General features: G+C 40.4%; 1 protein-coding gene across 14 annotated transcripts in view; it reads left to right on the forward strand.

Annotated features, from left to right (window-relative positions):
- exd3 (exonuclease 3'-5' domain containing 3) overlaps positions 1–18323 on the forward strand; it is a 291961-nt gene extending 273638 nt beyond the window's left edge. For 13 of the 14 annotated variants that reach the window (XM_069935253.1, XM_069935270.1, XM_069935262.1 and 10 more), the window contains 2 exons: positions 16383–16476; positions 17693–18323. In XM_069935253.1, the coding sequence (XP_069791354.1) occupies positions 16383–16476; positions 17693–18027 (429 nt within the window). In that variant the 3' untranslated portion in view covers positions 18028–18323. Of the gene's footprint in view, positions 1–16382; positions 16477–17692 lie in introns of those variants that run through there. The other variant, XM_069935341.1, reaches the window with a different exon arrangement.
- Positions 18324–20063: the final 1740 nt, after the last annotated feature.

A 20063-nucleotide genomic window follows, 5' to 3' on the forward strand; every position in this document is an offset into this window, starting at 1 on the left:
CTTTGTAAAAATTCTTCCACTTCTTTCTTAGTCTTGATAGAATGTCGATTAATATCTGTTGTTTCGACCCTCAAGTATTTTATGTTCTTTGACTGCAGTTGCCTTTATATGTCATCGAACCTTCCTTTATTTAATCAAAGACTAACACCTTTACACCATCGATCTCAAGTGGGCCATTGTGTTGCTTGGAGTAATCAAATGTGGCTCCCAAAACCGCTTCTCATTCCCGGTAACTCAAAAGTCTTACCAAAACTGGTCATGGTCGCTCCTCGTCAGATTTTCTGGGTCCGAGAGTCTGATGAACCCTTTCTATTTGTAGTTTTCAGTTGAATTTATTTTCTTCCAACACTCGTGGGATCCAAGTTTCAAAGAAGCTCTCCGGGTCTCTCCCTTTAGTCCCTTCCTTCAAATGATAATCCAAACATTATTGTGTCTGCTGAAATTCTCCATGTGGTTGATCTTATCCAGCAATAGCATGTTTATCCAAGTCCCACTTCTTCGCGTCTTCTTCCAAAGCTTTCAGGTTTTATTGTGTTTTAACCAAGTCAACTTCCACTTGGCCCATTCATTCCATTAAATCATCAATTGATACTTTTTCAACTCAGTCATCTTCTCTGACATATCTCTCATTGTGGTTTCAACACCCGTAAAACGATTACTCAAGTTCACCATCTTCTCTAGCGCTGCTTGAGTTAAGTCGATCCCAAGACTGCTCTTGCACCACTCCCTTTCGGGCTTTCGCTTGACGTTTCTGGATGAGTTGGTGTCTCTTCCGATTTTGTGTTTTGCTGTCTTGAGTTCTTAGTGTTCATTTTGTTCAACCACAGTGGAAAAAAAATTCTTAAATTTAAACTTCTGAACTCTTTTTTAATATTTTATTTAAGAATTTTAAAACCACATCTACAATTTTTAAATGAATAAATTGAAAAAAAATACAAATGTATATATGTATAAATGTAACCTAATCCCTCCCTCCCCCACCCACCCACCGAACCTTACACAAAAAAAAAAGAAAATAAGGCATTCTCCATCTTATTAAAACTTTTCACAGGGCCCTCATCCAAGACACGTCTGTCTAGCTCCTTCACATAATTCTGTCACCTGTCCTGTCTTGATCCCTAATAGGAGATCCACTATTGCATTCTCTAGTTGATACCTCTATATATTGATTTAGAAAACTTTCGTGAAACACATTTGACAAACTCCAAGCCATCCAACTCTTTTACAGTGTAGAAGACCCAGTCAATATGTGGAAAATTTAAATTTCCTACTATCACAACCTTGTGTTTCGTGCAGTTGTCTGCTATCTCTCTACAGATTTGTTCCTCCAATTCTCATTGACTATGGAACAATCTATAATACAACCCCATGAGTGTGGTCATACCTTTCCCGTTCCTCAGCTCTATCCATATAGGTTCAGTAGACGACCCTGGTCTGTCCTGCCTGAGCACAGTTGTGATGTTTTCCCTGACAAGCAATGCCACTCCTACTCCTTTCATTCCCCCCTATTCTATCGCGTATAAAGCAACAGAAGCCCAGAACATTAAGCAGTCAGTCCTGCCCCTCCTGCAACCAGGTTTCACTAATGGACACAATGTCATAATTCCACATGCCAACCCACAGTCTAAGCTTGTCTGCCTTTCCTCCAATACTCCTTGAATTATAATAGACATCCTTGAGAACATTTCCACCAAGTACAACCTGTTGACTTCTAACGGTACATGTAATTTCACATTATTTTTTCCCTCCTCTATCTGCTCTGGCACTTTGGTTCCCATCCCCCTGCAAATCTAGTTTAATCTCACCAGAGCAGCACTAGAAAACTTTCCTGCAAGGATATTAGTTCTGTTCCAGTTCAGATGCAAATCATCCCATTGGAACAAGTCCCACTTTCCCTGATAGAGAGTCCAATGATCCACCTGTACCATATATTTAACCACGTGTTAAGTTGCATTATCCTCCTATTTCTAACCTCACTAGCACATGGTATGGGTAGCAATCCTGAGATCACAACCCTAGAGGTCCTGTCCTTCAACCTAGTGCCTAGCTCCCTGAACTATCCTTGCAGGACTTCCTCACTCTTCCTACCCAAGTTATTGGTTACTATATGGACCACAAAATCTGGCAATTCACCCTCCCTCCTGAGAATGTCATGAACTCGATCTGATGTATCTTGGACCCTGGCACCAGGGAAGCAACATATAATCTGGAATACTCTAATTCTTCCACAGAACCTCTTATCTGTCACCCTTACTATGGAATTTTCTATCATTACAGCTCACCTCTTCTCCTTCCTTCCCTTCTTAGCCACAGGACCAGTCTCCGTGCCAGAGATCTGATAGCTGTGACTTGTCCCTGGTAGGTTGTCCACCTCAACACTAGCCAAAATTGTATATTTGTTATTGAGGGGAATGGCCACCACAGGGGTGCCCTGCACTGCCTGCCTGTTCCCTTTCCCTCCCCTTCACCCATCTACCCTACTTCTGCCTCTTAGGTGTAATAGCCTCCTTGTAACTCATGTCTATCACCCCCTCTGCCTCACACACATCCTGAGTTAATTAACTTTCCCAAAACGAACATCTTACATTTTTCTAGCAACTGGTCAAAGGATTCACCAAAATATATACTGAAATGGAAAATGGAGTTTAATCAAGGTAATTGGGAGGTGTTACAATTTAGAAAGTCAAATATAAGAGGGAAGTATATCGTTAATAAACAACAATGAGAATTTTGTTCAAGATACTCATTATCATTTGTCAAAAAAAAATGGTGGTGCAGACCCGGGAGAGCGGAGATCTGACGTAGCTTCAAAGGGTCTAACTGCCTAGTCCTAATATTGGCGGCTCCATGTAGGCTTTAAAGGAGCCATCGGTGTTTGTAAGTAAAATCTTGCAACGGCGGAGCTTTGTGCCAAACTCCAGGGAGCAACATACTGATGCAGGGTACCAGAAATGGGAAGAACCCCCTCTGTTGAGAAGGAGAGGCCGAGGAGTCAATTCTACAGGGAAGGTGACCACGGCAGTGAACCAAAAAGAGGCTCAGTGGCTGAGGGATCCACACAGGCTGTAGACTGCTAGCAACTTGCTGTCAAAGGACTCACAACACTACCAGCTGCTGGAGACTGGCTCATGGGAACCAGGTATTAGAGCCGGGATTTGAGAGGGTGCAGAGGTCAAGAAAGGCTACCGAAGGGACTCGGGCACTGAAGGTTTCCTCATCGTATCGGAGGTTTGGATCTGGAGCTTAAGTTGTGATGAATCAAGCCTAAGTCTGTGCAGCTGCAGAGGCTGTAGAAGCACTGAAGGCAAATCCACCAACACTCAGTGACTCTGAGAGACTCTCTTTTGCTTCTTTTTTTCTCTCTTACTATAAGGGGCGACGTTAATGGTGACTGGCTTACAGCAGACAGAAGGCTATTTTGTGTACTATTGCATGTTCTGTAATGACAATAAAGGAATCGATGTTTTCTTGATATACATTGTACACTACATCTGCAGGGAAATTCTTACTTGCTGCAGCCAAACAGGTATATTGTTTAAAAAAAAATACAATAAATTAATTTAAAAATAGATAATAAATATTCACAGCTACCATAGAGCAAAAAAATAGCATTACATTGGTGCAGGCAGTCCTTTTGTGGTGTCGGAGTAGTCTCTAATTAGTGCAATGGGGGAGGTTCAAGAACCTGATTGCCAATGGAAAGAAACTTCTGTTGAACCTTAGAGGTGTTGGTTTTTAGACTTCTATATTTTCTATCCCAAAGATAGCAGAAGGTAAAGGTTGTGACCAGGTTGATGGGCTCCTTTATGATATTGGCTGCCTTCTTGAGGCATAGATGTCTTCAATGATTGGGAGGTCGGAGCCCATGATGGACCTGGTTTTGTTTGCTGCCTTCTACATTCCTGAGCACCAGAATTACTGATGGAACCAGCTGGTGTGCTTTCCCCAATATATCTGTAGATGTTTGATAGCCAAATCTCCTTAGAAAGTAGTGGCTCCACTTGATCTACCACCTTCATGTGCTGGCTCCCGGAGCAGTCATCTGAAATGTGGACTCTCAAGAACTTGAAAATACTAACCCCCATCTTTAATCTGTCAGTGTGGACAGGTGCATAGTCCCTTGGCCTCTCCTTTTTAAAATCATATTTAAGCTCCTTGGTCTCTGTGAAGTTGAGAGCAAGGTAGTTATTCTGGCATCACCCAACCAGATTTTTGATCTCTATCCTGTATTCTGACTCATCATTTCCAGTTATTTGACCAACTGCAAAGGTGTTGTCAGCGAATTTATAGAATGCATTGAGCTGATATCAGGACCTTCATACCATTGACAGAAGGATCTTTGGGTGCAAGTTCAGCACTCTCTGGAAGCATATTTGTCAGGATGTTGCACATAAAAATCAGGAAGTCACGTTCCAGCTGTATAAATCTTTGGCAGGATCACATTTGAAATATTGTGTCTGGTCACCACAGTATTGGAAGGATGTTGAGTCCTTGGGGATAGTGCAGAAGAAGTTCAGCAGGATGTTGAATGCAATCTGCTGGAGGAACTCACCAGGTGGAGCAGCATCAGTGGGAGAAAAAGAATGGTCAATGTTTCAGTCAGGGACCCTTCATCAAGTCTTGGTGAGCAATAGACAAATGTGCTGGAGAAGCTCAGCAGGTCACTCAGCATTTACAGGAAACAGTTACTTCCTATGGACACTGCATGACCTACTGAGTTTCTCCTACACTTTTGTTATTAGACTACAATTACAGCACCTGTAGACTTTCTTATTTAAGATCAAGCCTTAATGATCTTTCTGGCCTGAAAAATCAACCATTCTTTTGCTCCCTCTGATGCTGCTCTACCTACTAAGTTCCTTCAGCAGATTATGTTTAGCTTCAGGTTCCAGCATCTGCAGTCTCTTGTGTGTCTCCTGTTCATCAGGGCATTGCCTAGATTAGGATAGATTTAACAGATTTGGATTATTTCCTCTGGAACACTGGTGGGGGAAATCCGATCGAGCATTATGAAAGGCTTAGAGGTGGAAATTTCCTGAGGTGGAAATATCAAATACCTGAGTGCATAGGTTTAATATAAAAGGGGAAATCTAAATGAGGCAAGTTTTAAAAGGTGTTTAGACAGCGCATGAACAGACAGGGAAACTGATCATATATAGGCAGTTGTGCAGTTTATAAAATTAGAAAGACTGCAGATGCAAGCAAGACTTTGAGCAAACAAAGAATTCCTGGAGAAACTCAGCTGGTCAGACAGCATCCATGGGTAGCAATGGTTAGTCATTGGGGTCTGGACCCCTTATCAAGACTAAAAAGGTGAAATGACATATATAAATGGGGAAAGAAGCTTGGAGTGGGGCTCAGAGGTGTTGAGGTGTGGGGCAGAAGATGAGAGGCAGAGAGATGGTTAGAGGGTCGAGGAAGGTGGGGAAGAAAAATAAAAGAGGGGGAAAAGAAAGCAAGTACAGGAAAAGGTAAAGAAGAGACAGAAGTGGAAGTTTAAATTGGCATCATGTTTGACACAGACATTGTGGGTCAAGGGGCCTTTCTATGTTCTAAATTTCAACTGTTGTCTCTCTGTCCATTTTACTAACTAATGGATATCATTCTGTAACTAAATACCACCCTCTTCACTATTAACCACAACACAAATTTTTGCATATTCTGTAATTTTAGGAGACATTGTTTTCTGATCACTTTGGATCCAGAAATATTAAGTGACCCTTTTCTTTGAGTCATATTTCAATTAATACCATATTTTACAATCCCACACTGATACTTCTGCATGCAAATATGCCAGCTTAATTCAGTTGCTTTTTTGTCTAAATGTATGCCTTTTAAACCTGTTATTATATTCCAAGCAAACTCTCTTAATCTGCTCCCATTTAATATTGTACTACTTCTTTCACCATTGCTGCTTAACACTTCCCCAATTCCTCATACTTTGATTAGACCTTGCCCATTCCCCTGCTAATTAATTTCTAACCCTTCCTAAGTATACCAGTGAACCTGATATGATGCCACTCGTCTTATTAAAAGTGTATCTTCAGTAGGTGGCTCCTGCCTCAGAACCAATAGAAGAGTGCCAAGAACCTAAAGCCGCGCCTAAACCTGGCTGCTCTTCCTATTGTCTCTAGTATATGGCACAAGGAATGATCCAAATTTCAAAGCCTTGTCTGTTAACTTACTCTCTTATCTTCTAAGACTCAGCCAGACCAACACCCTATTCCCGATGTCATCAGTTCTAACGAGAAGCACAACTTTTGGCTCCTTCCCTTTTCCTTCACATTGTCTGCCCCAATCTGCGATGTCAGCAACGAATGCATTACCAAATGCGATAAAATAAAAAAAATTCTGGGGACAGCCAAAAGGTCAGACAGCATCTCAGGAAAGGGAAAGCTTCAGGCTGCAGGCTCCTCGTCAGAATGGGGGAGGGAGAAAACAAGTTGCACAGAGGATGCTGGAAGAGTGGACAGGATGAAAAGATCCCCAAGTGACCTTAACATTTGAATCCAGTAAATAAATTAAGACTGTTATAAATAGTGATAAACAGCATGTTGTGAGAATTTCTTCACCCACCCATAACACTTAATGGCATTATCATTGCCAAGTTTCCCACTATCAATACTGTGGGGGCCACCAACCAGAAACTCTCCTGGATCAGCCACAAAAGTAATGCAGCTGCAAGAATAGATCTTGGGCCTTCTCCCTCCCTACCTCCTTACTCAATGAGGTCCATGTCTCGAATTCTGAAGTTGAATGGAATACATATTCATCATTTGCCTTGAGAAGTGCAGAACCAACAATTCTCCAGCAGCTTGACTTTGTCCAAGAAGAAGCATACCCTTGATCACACCCCTGTCAACCTTTCTTGCTTTTCCTTCCCCAATACCGCCAGTGCAAAGTGACTGCAGTGTGCATCATCTATGAAATGAACTGTAGCAACTCACCCAGCCTCCTCTGACAGCAACCCCAAAACCTGCAATCTTTGCCACAAATAAGGACTAGGCAACAGGCATATGGAAATTATACCAACTGCGTGTTTCCCTTCAGATCACATATTTTCCGGATTTGGAGATGTCCTTTCATTGTCACGAGTTCTATAACCTGGAACATTGTTCTCAACACCATTATGGGAGCACCTTCACCAGAAAACTGGCAGTGGTGTAAGAAAGCTCACACCATCTTCTCCGGGGCATTTTGGAATTGGTAGTAAATGCTGGACTTACCAGTGAGAGGCTGATACTGATAATGAATGAGTGGAAAAACACGACAAATAAATGTAATAAATATTCAGGCAGCGCCCTTATTTGATCAACTTTCTACAGAAGCTCTATTGAGAGGGTCCTGGCCAGATGCATCACAGTGTGGTATAGTTGCTATAGAGCATGAGATTGGAGGTCAATCCACAGGACCATAAGAGCGACAGAGAGGATCACTGGGGTCTCCCTGTTCCCCATTAAGATGATCTACCGGGATCGTTGTTTGAAGAGGGCTCACAATATCACTGAGAACACCTTCCACCCTGCACACAGCATCTTCAAGCTACTCCCGTCGGGAAAGAGATATCAGAATATCAGAGCCAGCATCACCAGTCCGAGAAGCAGCTTCTTCCCACGGACCGTGAGACTGCTGAATGAACTTCTCATATTAACCCTCTGAGACTCTACTATTTATTGAAGAATATTAATTTATTTGTGTATTTGTATATACATACAAATACATACTGCATATGTATCATTTGTCTATATGTGTGTTGTATTTGTGTATGTGTTTGCATGTTTTTACACTGTGGACCAAAGAACGCTGTTTCATTGTCTGATAATAAACTTGAACTTGATGGAGAATAACAATTACTGTATTTTAGATAATAGCTGATTATTTTCCCCAGTGATTTCTAGTTAGAACTTGAACATAGAGATCAGAGATTGATTGGTTCTTGATTAGCCAGGGCATCAAAGATTCGAGGAGAAGACTGGGCAGTGGGGTTGAGTGTGAAAATGTTCAGTTCTTCATTGAATGGTGGGGCAGACTCGATGGGCTGGATAGCCTATTTCTGCTCCTATGTCATGTTCTTTTTATATTACAAAACATTTATAAAGCAACTGATGCAAGAAGAAGGAATAGGATTTGCAGAGCATCTATTTATATCAGATTAGATTGTCTTGGCTAATGAATAATTCTGAAGTGTAACCACCATTGTAAAAACGTAACAGCTGACATTTGCACTAATGTTGTCCAATGGATGCCAGTCTAACACAGAGGAGCAGCTGGTGGAGCTGCTGCCTCAAAGTGCCAGAAGCTCAGATTCGATGCTGACCTCCAGAGCTGTCTGTGTGGGGGTTTGCACATTCTCCCTTTGACGATTTCCTCCCACATCCCAAAGAGGTGTAGGGTGGTAAGTTAATAGGCCACATAACCAGCCCTTGTATGCAGGTGAATGGTGAAATGTGTTTAGTTATTTTTAGACATACAGCATGGTAACAGGCCATTTTGGCCCACTAGGCAGTGCCACTAAATTACACCCAATTAGCCTACACCCCCGATATGTTTTGAAGGGTGAGAGAAAACTGGAGCAGACATGGGAGAACATTAAAAACTCCCTACAGACAGCACGGGATTCGAACCCGTCCCGATCGCTGGCCTTGTAAAGGCTTTGCGCTAACCACTACACCAACCATGCTTTGGGTTAGTAAATTGATGTAATGCAGTCCAAAGGGTCTGTTTCCGTGCCATATGACCTTGGTCTGTTAAGACCACATGGTATCTGGTGTGTGGTGGTTATCTCACATTAAAGTAGTTCACCCACAGACATCAGAACTGGAGAGGAAGCAAGTTATTCTTGATCCTGATGACTGCCTAAGAAGTACAATACACAAAGGTGCTGCAGGAACTCAATCGGTCACACAACATCCACAGAAAGTAATAGGCAGTTGGCGATTTGGGTCTGAACTCCTCTTCGGAGATGTCAAAAATCAGGCAGACTCCTGAAGAAGAAGCTGGAGGGTGGGAAGAAGAAGAGGAAAGGTTACCAATAGATGGAAAATGGTGAGAGGAGGAGGGCAGGGAAGAAGGGAAAGGAGCTGAGAGGTGATGGAGAGGAGGCAGAGCTCTGAGAAAGATGCTCTCCAATAGGAGAAAGGAAGGGAAGAGGATGGGGAGGAAGGAGGGAGGGGGGTTACTAGAAATTGGAGGAGTTGAGATTGATACCGTCTGGTTGGAGACTGCTGAGACGGAATACAAGGCGTTGTTACTCCAAATTATGTGTGGCCCCAACCTGGCAGTACATGAGGCCACACATAAATTGGAGAAACAACAGTTTATATTGAATCTTGGCAGTCTTCAACCAGACAGCATTTTTAAATTATCAGCCATTAATGAAGAAATTACAGGAAGACTTAGAACATTGGAAAGAATTGCCACTAACATTGATAGGGAGGGTAAATTGCATTAAAATGAATGTCTTCCCAAGGATACAATACCTATTTCAATCATTACCAATTCCCTTAACAGAGAAATTCTTCAATGAAATAAAGAGAATAATAAGGAAATTCTTATGGAAAGGGGGGAAACCAAGGATAGCATTAGATAAATTAACAGAGTGGAACAAACAAGGTGGTTTGCAGTTACCAAACTTAAAAAATTATTATAGAGCAGCACAATTAAGGTATTTATCAGATTTTTATCAGACAAGGGAAACCCAGATTGTACTAAGATAGAGCTAGATAAAATAGGGGAGAAGCTACCGGAGCATATACTTTATAAGTGGGATGAAAAACTGGTGCAATATAAAAGTTCACCAGTACTGGATCATTTACTTAATATATGGAAGAAGATTCACTTAGAAAGGAAAAAAACAAATTACCAACTACCAAAATTATTATTGACGCAAAATCAACTAATCCCTTTCACAATAGATAACCTTTCCTTCAGAGAATGGGAGAGAAAAGGAATTAAAAGAATAGAAAATTGTTTTTTGGGAAATAATTTATTATCATTTGAACAAATGAAGTACAAATATGGAATAACTCATGGTACAATGTTTGCATACCATCAACTGAAAGCCTACTTAAAGGACAAGTTGGGAAGCAGACTGAGATTACCAGAAGGAAGCAGCTTTGAATATGTGATTACAGACACAATGATAATTAAAAGAATTATAACAAACATGTACATCAAGCTGCAAGAGAAGGAAAATGATGAAATAAGCTATGAACCCAAACAAAAGTGAGAAAAAGACATAAACATAAAGATAAAAAATGAAATATTGGAAAAGCTATGCTCCGAAACTATGAGAAATACAATAAAGATGAGGTTACGCGTGATACAATATAATTGGTTACACAGGCTATACGCCACGCCCCAAAAGTTAAATAAATGGGACCCAACAGTATCAGACAGATGTTTTTGCTGTTAGAAGGAAGCGGGAACAATATGATTGGTTACACATGCCCCAAAAGTTACAAAAAAATGGGATCCAACATTATCAGATAGATGTTTTTGCTGTAAGAAGGAAATGGGAACAACAGCACATGCAATTTGGGGATGTGAGAAAGTGAAAAAGTTTTAGGAAGATCTAAATCAGGTATTAAATAAAATCACAAAAAAGCAACATACCAAAAAATCCAGAGATTTCTTCTAAGTAATATAAGAAGTAAAGAATTAGGCCTCAAACTGGATGAAGCGCAAAAAAAGATTTATTATGATAGCCTTAGCTGTAGCAAAAAAATTTATAATGTCAACTTGAAAATCAGAAGAGAGCCTGAGAATACAGCAGTGGTACATGGAAATGAATAAATGTATTCCATTGGAAAAAATAACATATAATTTAAAAAATAAAGTCACATTATTTGAACAAATTTGGGAACCGTACATGGAACATAACAGAGAGGGCTTGCCTCGGACCACCACCCCCTAAAATGATAAAATGATAAGAAGAAAAATTGACTTGATCCAGTGTGTAAAAGTAGATGACACAATTTTCTTGTTTATTTTCATTGTGTGATGACATTGTTTAATGGTTTTATTATATTGTTTTCTGTTGAATGTTAAATGAGTTTGGAGGGGGGTGGGAATGGGGGAGGGAAGGTAGGGGGGAAAAAGGGGAGAAAGTGCCACTGTGTATATTTAAGAGGGAAATGTTTGTATGTATTTTGATTGATATGGTTCACAGTGTGAAAAACTTTTAAAAATTTTTTTAAAAAACAGCATTAATATTAATCTCAACAAGTGTGAGGTGATACATTTTGGATAGTTAAATAAGTTTAGGATCTATGGAGTAAATGGTAGAATGCTAAGGAATGGAGATAAAGTCAAGTCCATAGTTCCCAGCAAGGTAGATAGGATGGTGAAGAAGGCTTGCCTTCATAGGTTGGGGCTAGAATGTAAAAATTGGAATATTATGCTGCAACTTTACAAAACATCACAATTGGAGCACTTTTTTTAGTACTGGTCAGCCACTGTGCTGGAGAATGTACTGAGAAGATTCACTAGGATGTTGCTGGGATTAAAGGACTTTGACTAAGAGGAGACCTTGAATCAATAGGACTTGTTTACTCTGGAATGAAAGTGGCTTCAAGTTCTAAGAAGCATAGAAAGATTTATAGCGAACATGTACATCAAGCTGCAAGAGAAGGAAAATGATGAAATAAGCTATAAACCCAAACAAAAGAGGGAAGTCTTATTCAGAATCTTTTTTTCCCATGGTAGAGATATCAAAAACAAAAGGGTAGATGTTTACGATGAGAAAAAGGGAGTTTAAGGAGATATGAAATTTACAATTTTCACACAGGTAGTGGTTGATTTCTGGAACCAGCTGCTATAGGATGTGAAATCAAATAAAAACACTACATTTAAAAAACATTTAAACAGGCACATGAACTGTTGAGACATAGAGAAATGCAGACCCAATGTGACAAAATGGCATTAATGTATACAGGTAAAGAGGTCAGCATGGATATGGTGTGCTAAAGGGCCCGTTTTGGCCCTTTGCTGTCACCCTTGCTCTGCTTCACTTCCACAGTGTTAAAACTATGTGCACAGTTTTTTTTAAAAAAAGGTGTGAGATCTGTAGGGAGAGTAGGAAAGGCCTCAGTTTCGTGTATTGTCTGAGAGGTAGTACTGACCACAGTGCAGTGCAGTACAGGAGTGCCAATCTTGAGCATAAGTTCCTGGAGTAGCACAAGAACACAAAACCTGTTTCAAAGACAAAGGTGCTACCAGCCAAAGCATGTCTCTTCAAGCAAACTTTTGACAGCCACCCACGCTGAAAATGCGTCCAAAGACTTGTTCAGATTGGTATGGTTTAGAAGCGTTTTAATTAAGAAATGGAAGTTATAAGAGTGACTGAGAGGTCTTGAAATGAATATCCAGTCATATTATTTGTTTCTGAAGACAGATTCATCAGTAAATTCAGGGATGATTGGGAGGTGAGAACGAAAGGTATCTGTCTGAACTTCAGTGAGCAAGACATGGAAGGCTATGGATCAAACGTTTGTGAATGGGTGCTTGATGCTCACCATGGACATGGTGGTGTGAAGGGCCCATTTCTGTGCTGTATGACTCTATGACACCGAGAGTTTCAGATTTGGAGGAGAGTAGAACAATAGGAATATAAAGCAAGAGCGAATACTTAAAAAACAAAGGGTTTCATAACCAGTCAACAAGCTGGTGGAATGGGCAGAGAAGGTCTATGGTTTATGAGAGTAAAAGAATGAAGTCAGTAGTGTGTTGAAATAATCAAGTCTGGAGATGCTTGGTTGTTCAAAACTCACCTGGAAGTCAAGTGTCAAATATGGAGGGCGTATGTTTCTGTGCTGATTCTCTCTATGAGACTCTATCAAATAACATAGCATTACCCAATCCTCTAATTGTAGGAATTGTGGATGACAACTAATTTGTTATCAAGAATTATGGGTTAAACCAAATTAAACCAAGGGTTATGTCATTGGTGGTGGCCAGATTATTGGGAAAATCTTGGATGCACAATCCACATTGGCACTAGTTAACAAAGGACACATGGATCGGTGGAGAGAAATTTGTGCCCGGTTACACAAGATGGTGTAGGTGCTGCAATCTAGAGCAAGAAAACAAACTGCTGCAGAAGTTCAGCAGGTTACACAGAATCTGTGGGGGGTGGGGGGGGGGGGTGGGCGGGTGGAATGGACTGTTGATGTTATGGGTCAAACCGTGCACCTGGACTTTCATAACAGTTCCTAGATACTGTAAGATAATTAATGTCACTCTACTGTTTAAGAAAGGATGGAGAGAAAACAGGGAATTACCCTTTTAGCAGGGAATCAGTTATGCTTGAAATGACTATATAGTGCTAACAGGCCACTTAAAATTAATAATGGAGTAGTCGACATGGATTTATGAAATGGGAATTGCGCTTGGCAAATCCAGTAGTGTTATCTGAGACTGTAGTTATCAGAATAGATGAGACGGAACCAGAGAATATGGTGTTCCTGGAGTTTGATATGGTGTCAGGGATTAGAAATGATCCATTGTCATGGATTAAGGGTTGATTAAGAGAGTTAAGGGGCAGAAATTTGATGAGCAATAAATATTGGCCTTGCAGGCACCACCTCGGGTGGCAAAAATGAATTAACATGAAAAACTAGTGGATGTGACAAAGCTCAGCTCTGTGCCTCCCCATGTTTACAATGATTTGAATGAGGGGAACAATTTTACTGATAATACAAAACTGTCTGAAATTTGACCTATGAGGGGATTACAGAGGAGAGGGGGGGGGGGATACAAGAGGAGAGCGCAGGCAAAGTGTCACATGGATTAAAAATCAGCCATGGTATTTATTGAGGGCAAAACATACTTTGCCCAGTTCTATTTGATATGGTCCATGTTCTCATGCTACTTCATCAAAATATTTGGTCGGGTGAGTGAAACATGGTTCATCTTAAACAATCAGTGTTGACTTTAAATCACCTCAAACTTTTTTCCCTGATGATTATTTTCCAGAATTTACTGCTCAACCAAGGTTAAATCAATTGTTTTTTGGTGCCTGGCAAATAATCATCTCCCTACAACCTTTGTTGATTCATGACTTCCAGCACTTACCTTTCTGTTGAAAAGTAGGCAATATCCTTGTCCTTGAAAAGTTTTGGGAAGATCTAAACGAGGTATTAAATAAAATCACAAAAAGCAACATACCAAAAAATCCAGAAATCTTTCTTCTAATAATATAAGAAGTAAAGAACTCCACACAAAACATTCTTATTTTTCCAGGTCAGCCTCCTGCTTCTCCGCACAGTTCACATCCTTTTTTTTAAATTTTTTTATTTTTCACGCTATGAACCATACTGACCAAAATACACACAAACATTTCCCTCTTGAATATACACAGTGTCATTTTCTCCCCTCCCTCCCTTCCCTCCCTCCTTCACCCCCCCCCCCACTCCCCACTCACTCAACGTTCAACCTATACGATACATTAAACCCACTAAACAATGTCATCACACAATGAAAATAAACAAGAAATTTGTGTCTTCTACTTTTACATACTGGGTCAGTTCATTTCGTTGTCTTCTCCTTCTGTCATTTTAGGCGGTGGAGGTCCGCGGTAGGACTTCTCTGTTGTGTTCCATGTACGGTTCCTAAATTTGTTCGAATACTGTGATGTTATTTCTTAAATTATATTTTATTTTTTCCAATGGAATACATTTATTCATTTCTATGTACCATTGCTGTATTCTCAGGCTCTCTTCTGACATTATACATTTTTTTGCTACAGCTAAGGCTATCATAATGAATCTTTTTTGTGCTTCATCCAAATCGAGTCCAAGTTCTTTACTTCTTATATTACTTAGAAGAAAGATTTCTGGATTTTTTGGTATGTTGCTTTTTGTGATTTTATTTAATACCTCGTTTAGATCTTCCCAAAACTTTTCCACTTTCTCATATGCCCATTGATCTCTAATTGGCCCCACACCTCCTCTTACAACCCCTTTACTGTTTACATCCCTGGATTCCAGTTTTATTCCCCATATATTGTGTTATATGGGTGGCACAGTTAACATAATGGTAGCGCCGTGCTGTTACCGGGACCTGGGTTCAAATCTTGTGCTGTCTGTAAGGCGTTTGTATATTCTCCCTGTTTCTGCTTGGGTTTCCTCCCACCATTCAAAAACATATCAGGATTGCAGGTCATTTGGGTGTAATTGGGTGACATAGGCTCGTGAGTCGAAAGGGGTCGTTACCATGCTGTATGTCTCTACATAAAATTTAACGGCCATTCTCTGTGCATACACTTTGCTTCCTTTTCCTGCAGTCAACTTACAACATTCATTATGGTGCTTACTAGAATTTTTCACTTGATTTGTGCTACAAATCCTTTTTTAATCATTCGTTATCTTCTCTCTTTCCTTTGATATTCAAGAAGCTGTGGCTTTGGATCCCTTACCTTTTCCTTTGTGGGAATGACCTGAGAATATCTCTTTGTTCAGCCTTTGTTTCTCTGCACCTTTATGTATTTGATTCCATTTTCCTGGTGAAATTCCTTCTCATCCCATTGAATTTTGACATCTCCAAAATGGATTTCTCCTTGTTCTTCTAAGCTATTAACCTCAATATCCATTGATCCCTATTTTCACAAGTAGTTCTTCCACTGACACTTTGCCCATGTTCCCAACCATATTTCCCAGAGCCAAATCCAGCAATGCTTCCTTTTTCATGGGACACTACCCAAAGACCTCCCATTCACTCTTAATGTTGTGGTAATGGAAATCCCCTGAATAGTTCTTGCACATTTCTGTACTTTACCCACATCTTTGCTCCTCATCTCCTTTTCACCATGTTGACCCTGCAGTCTTAGTTCCAAGCAAGCAGACTCTATAGTTGTTCTCTCAAGTTTGTGATCTCCCTGCAACTTCATGAAATGTCCCTCATCAATTTTGCCGTATCATTTCAGTTCTTCCTTTCCCTTATCTTTTCTGGAATGCTTCAATATTAATCAGTTGTCCTTTTTTTAAGCTTTCAAACTTGCAGTTGTTGATGAAACATCATCATCCCACATAGCTGTTTGTACCTACACCATGAATTATGGATGTATCTATTTAACACACCCTGACTCCATACCATCCACACTGTGAGTGAGTGTTACCCTGTCGCAGACTGTGGGCCAAATTAAATGTATGCAGTTCCACCAGCCTGTGTCGCCTGTGCTCCGTTAATTTCATTTCTGCTTCTCTAACTTTACTGGCAGGGGCTGCAAATAGTTGTAATGATGTGTCACTCCCAGCCTTTTGTCACTCATTTCAGTGGCTAGTTGTCTGCTGGGGAACATCAGCAATCATTGAGTAAGTCCTTTCAAGGGGCTGGACTGGAATAATCCTTTCTCTCTCTCTCTCTCTCTCTCTCTCTCTCTGCAGGTCTGCAATGGGTCTGAGTACCTGAAGCTGTCAGTTGAGGACATGGTACAAGCTGTGCAGTTAAACAATGCCTTAGGAAAAGCAGAGAATTCAGGTAGTCTGATAAGATGGAATTGGTTTAGATTCTGAAGTGTGAAGCATAACCTGGGGTGGGAGTGGGGGGAGCAGTGGGTTTTCTGGGATAGGTGGAGTGAATGTGGGAGTAAATTTCCAAGTGTTCTCCAGAAAGGTGTCATTGGGTTCCAAATGGTGAGGAGTTATGAGATACATAGGGTGAGACCATGTAGGGGAAATGCAGAAAGGAAACTTCATGAGAAAAGAGGCCCTTGTAGCAAGCTGCTTTGAGAGGATGGGCTTTGTGGGGAAAAGCTTGGCCGGGGTGGGGGGTGGGATGAAGGGCGGGGCATAGTGAGACCTAAACACTATTGGTATAGTTGCATGGTCTTTCCTGGAGGAATGAAACAGTTGCAATGTACAATCACCATGGAAAAGCTGCTTCTCGCGTGAGAGGATACTAGGAATGGTGATGCATATGGAGGCAAGGCAGATTTTCCCAAGGATAGTGATATGGCACATTGAGTATCTCGGGGAAGGGAGAGACAGCAAGGAAATGTGGGCTTTACTTGGGAGGTAAGGCTACTTCTTGCATGTGGTCCTTCCTGCAAGGAGTTGTGCATCAGGTTCTCCAGGAAGGACAGTGAAAAGGGGCAAAGGATGTCCGAGGGCAGATGTGCGGGGGTTTCAGGGGCAGGAGAGAAGGAGTGGCATAACACTGCACTTGGGTTATCCGAGAAGATGTAGTGCATGGGGTGTGCAGGAAGGAGGAAAGAGAGAGTTAGGCATGTACAAAGTTTCTCGGGGAGAGAACCAGAAGCGTTGCATGTATGGTATCCAAAGGCTGTGGTATGTCCTGGATGAAAGAATATGGAGGCATTGTGTGCAAGAGAAGGAAAATGTTGTCCTGGAGAACAAAAGCATTGGGGGTTGGGTATCTCAGAGGGATGGTGGGTGACCAAGAAGGGAAGTAAGATGTCTGGATGCTGCAGAAGATAGAGTAGGTAAAACACATGGGGCGAGGGGAGGGGTTTTCCAGGCATAGAATGGACAGAAGGCATGATGATACACTTGTTTTGAATGGCATGGACCCAATTGGCTCCTATCTTGAATAATGCAGGACTTGATGCTCTGTTGACCAATGATAAAGAGCCTGGTCCCACTTTCCTAAATGGTGCCAAGATTTACTGCCCCATTGGTTTAGAGATTAGTGTATATCAACTAATAAATACTTCTCATTTCCTCTTATTTTGCAGAAGCTCCATCCACAGAGAGTATTAAGTTCCCCAGTCAAGACAAGCACAAGGGGCCCCCACGCACTGACTCTGGTTTCCCTTGGATCTCCTACTATACTCCCAATTGTCATTGGGCAGAGAGATCAGTGTTAAACATGAAGACCCTGATATTTATGAGTGGTGCACCTCTGCAGGTGAGGACCATTCCACCTGGTATTTTTGACAAGGTCCTCTGGTTCTACTGTTGCACGACATGTGGCAAAGTGTTCTGGGAAGGCTCTCATATTCGCCAGGTCTTCTCTCAATTCCAGGAAGTGCTACACATCACCAACGATTCAGCCTATTTCCAAATTTAATCTTCCTTCATATTGCACCAGATGTTAATTTGAATACCAACTCCATATATCTTATTACATTTATATTACCATGTATATTAGGGCGACACAGTTAGCGTAATGATTAGCGCAATGCTCTCACAGCATCAACTGCTGCCTGTAAGGAATTTATTTGTGTGTTCTCCCTGTGTCCATGTGGGTTCCTCCGGGTGCTTCGGTTTTCTCCCACTTTCCAAAGACCTACAGGTTGTATTTGAGCAGCGCGAGCTCATGGCCTGATACTATGCTGTATTTCTAAATTAAACAAATTGTGGTTATCTGATTGAATCTGTGTGATTATCTGAATGTCTGTGTGCCTCAGAATTTGATTACGTGGGTACATCTTAATTTCTCCTGAGTATTTGGTTATCAGTTTATTTACAATTATTATAAATGATCTAATAATTAATGGGATATATGAACCAATGTCTGGAAATCTATGTCTATCAGATTATCTGTAGTAAAAGATTTTCTTTTTTTTTGAATAGTATAGAAGACTCGATGGGCCGAATTGCCTAATTCTTGCCCCTATGTCTTTTTTTTTAATGTTTTGTTTTAGATTTATGGTCAAACAGGTATCAAGAATTAGCCATCACAAATATATGCAATAAATGAAAAGGAATCTTTGATTCAGGTTCTCCAAATTTTCAAAAAAGAGAAGAAAAGACCTTATCCCTCCTCCCCAAACAAAACCTCCTGTGAAAGATAAATAGAAATTAGAAAAGAACAGAAAGAAAAGTAAAAAAAGAAAGAGAATGAAGAAAAAGAATAAAAGATAGAAGAAAGAAAGAAAGAGGGACTATCCGGATCTGGAATCCATTTCAGTAAGCCCAACTCTTTTTTCTACCTAGATCTCAAATTGGGAGAAAAAGGGATAGAGAATTCAAAAATAGTACTAGTGCCTTAAGTATTCAATCCTGTATTTGCAAATTTGGCTGGCATACCTGCAAAAACAGTTTGTATTTTTTTCCCTGAAATGAAAATAATTTTCTCCAGGGGAACACAACTCTGCATTTCCGCATTCCATCGGGCTGTGTCCTGAAGGGAGTCAGATTTCCAGGTAACTGCAATACATTTCCTGGCCACTGCCAATGCAATTTTAAGAAATTCTAATTGGTATTTGGACAACCTCATTTAGGTCTTTTGTCCACAATATTTCCAAGAAGGAACAATTCTGAACTTTGTGGCAATTGTTTCCCAATAATCTGGTTTAATAAAATTCTTAAATTTTCTCAAAAATGTTCAGTTTAGAACACAACCAGGTAGAATGTAAAAAGGTACCTGCTTCTTCCCCGCATCTAAAACACATATCAGATATATTAGAATTTAATTTATGCAATTTCTGTGGGGTAAGATATTGGGCCACCCAATAGTAATATTTGAAATTTGGGAGTTATAAACCTCCCATATGATACTTCCAAGTTAATTTTTCCTTGGAGATTCTGGCTGGCTTATCTTTCCAAAGTTTTGAAAAGGTTTCTGTGATAATAGTATTGGAAGGGTCTGGATAGATATGGAAAACATGGGAATACATTCATTTTGATACAGTTCACTCTTCCAATCAATGTTATTGGGAGAGTTACCCGTTTATTTAAATTTTCTTCAACTTTCTTTTTTTTTTCTTTTTTTTTCACACTATGAACCATATTGACCAAAATACACATAAACATTTCCCTCTTGAGTATACACAGTGTCATTTTCTCCCCTTTTTTCCCCCTCCCTTCCCTCCCTCCTTCACCCCCCCCACTCCCCACTCACTCAACGTTCAACATATATGATACATTAAACCCATTAAACAATGTCATCACACAATGAAAATAAACAAGAAATTTGTGTCTTCTACTTTTACACACTGTCAGTTCATTTTGTCTTCTTCTCATTCTGTCATTTTAGGTGGTGGAGGTCCACGGTAGGGTCTCTCTGTTGTGTTCTATGTACAGTTCCCAAATTTGTTCGAATACTGTGATGTTATTTCTTAAATTATATTTTATTTTTTCCAATGGAATACATTTATTCAT

Source organism: Narcine bancroftii, chromosome 1 (genome assembly GCF_036971445.1).
Source record: "Narcine bancroftii isolate sNarBan1 chromosome 1, sNarBan1.hap1, whole genome shotgun sequence".
Taxonomy (NCBI): domain Eukaryota; kingdom Metazoa; phylum Chordata; class Chondrichthyes; order Torpediniformes; family Narcinidae; genus Narcine; species Narcine bancroftii.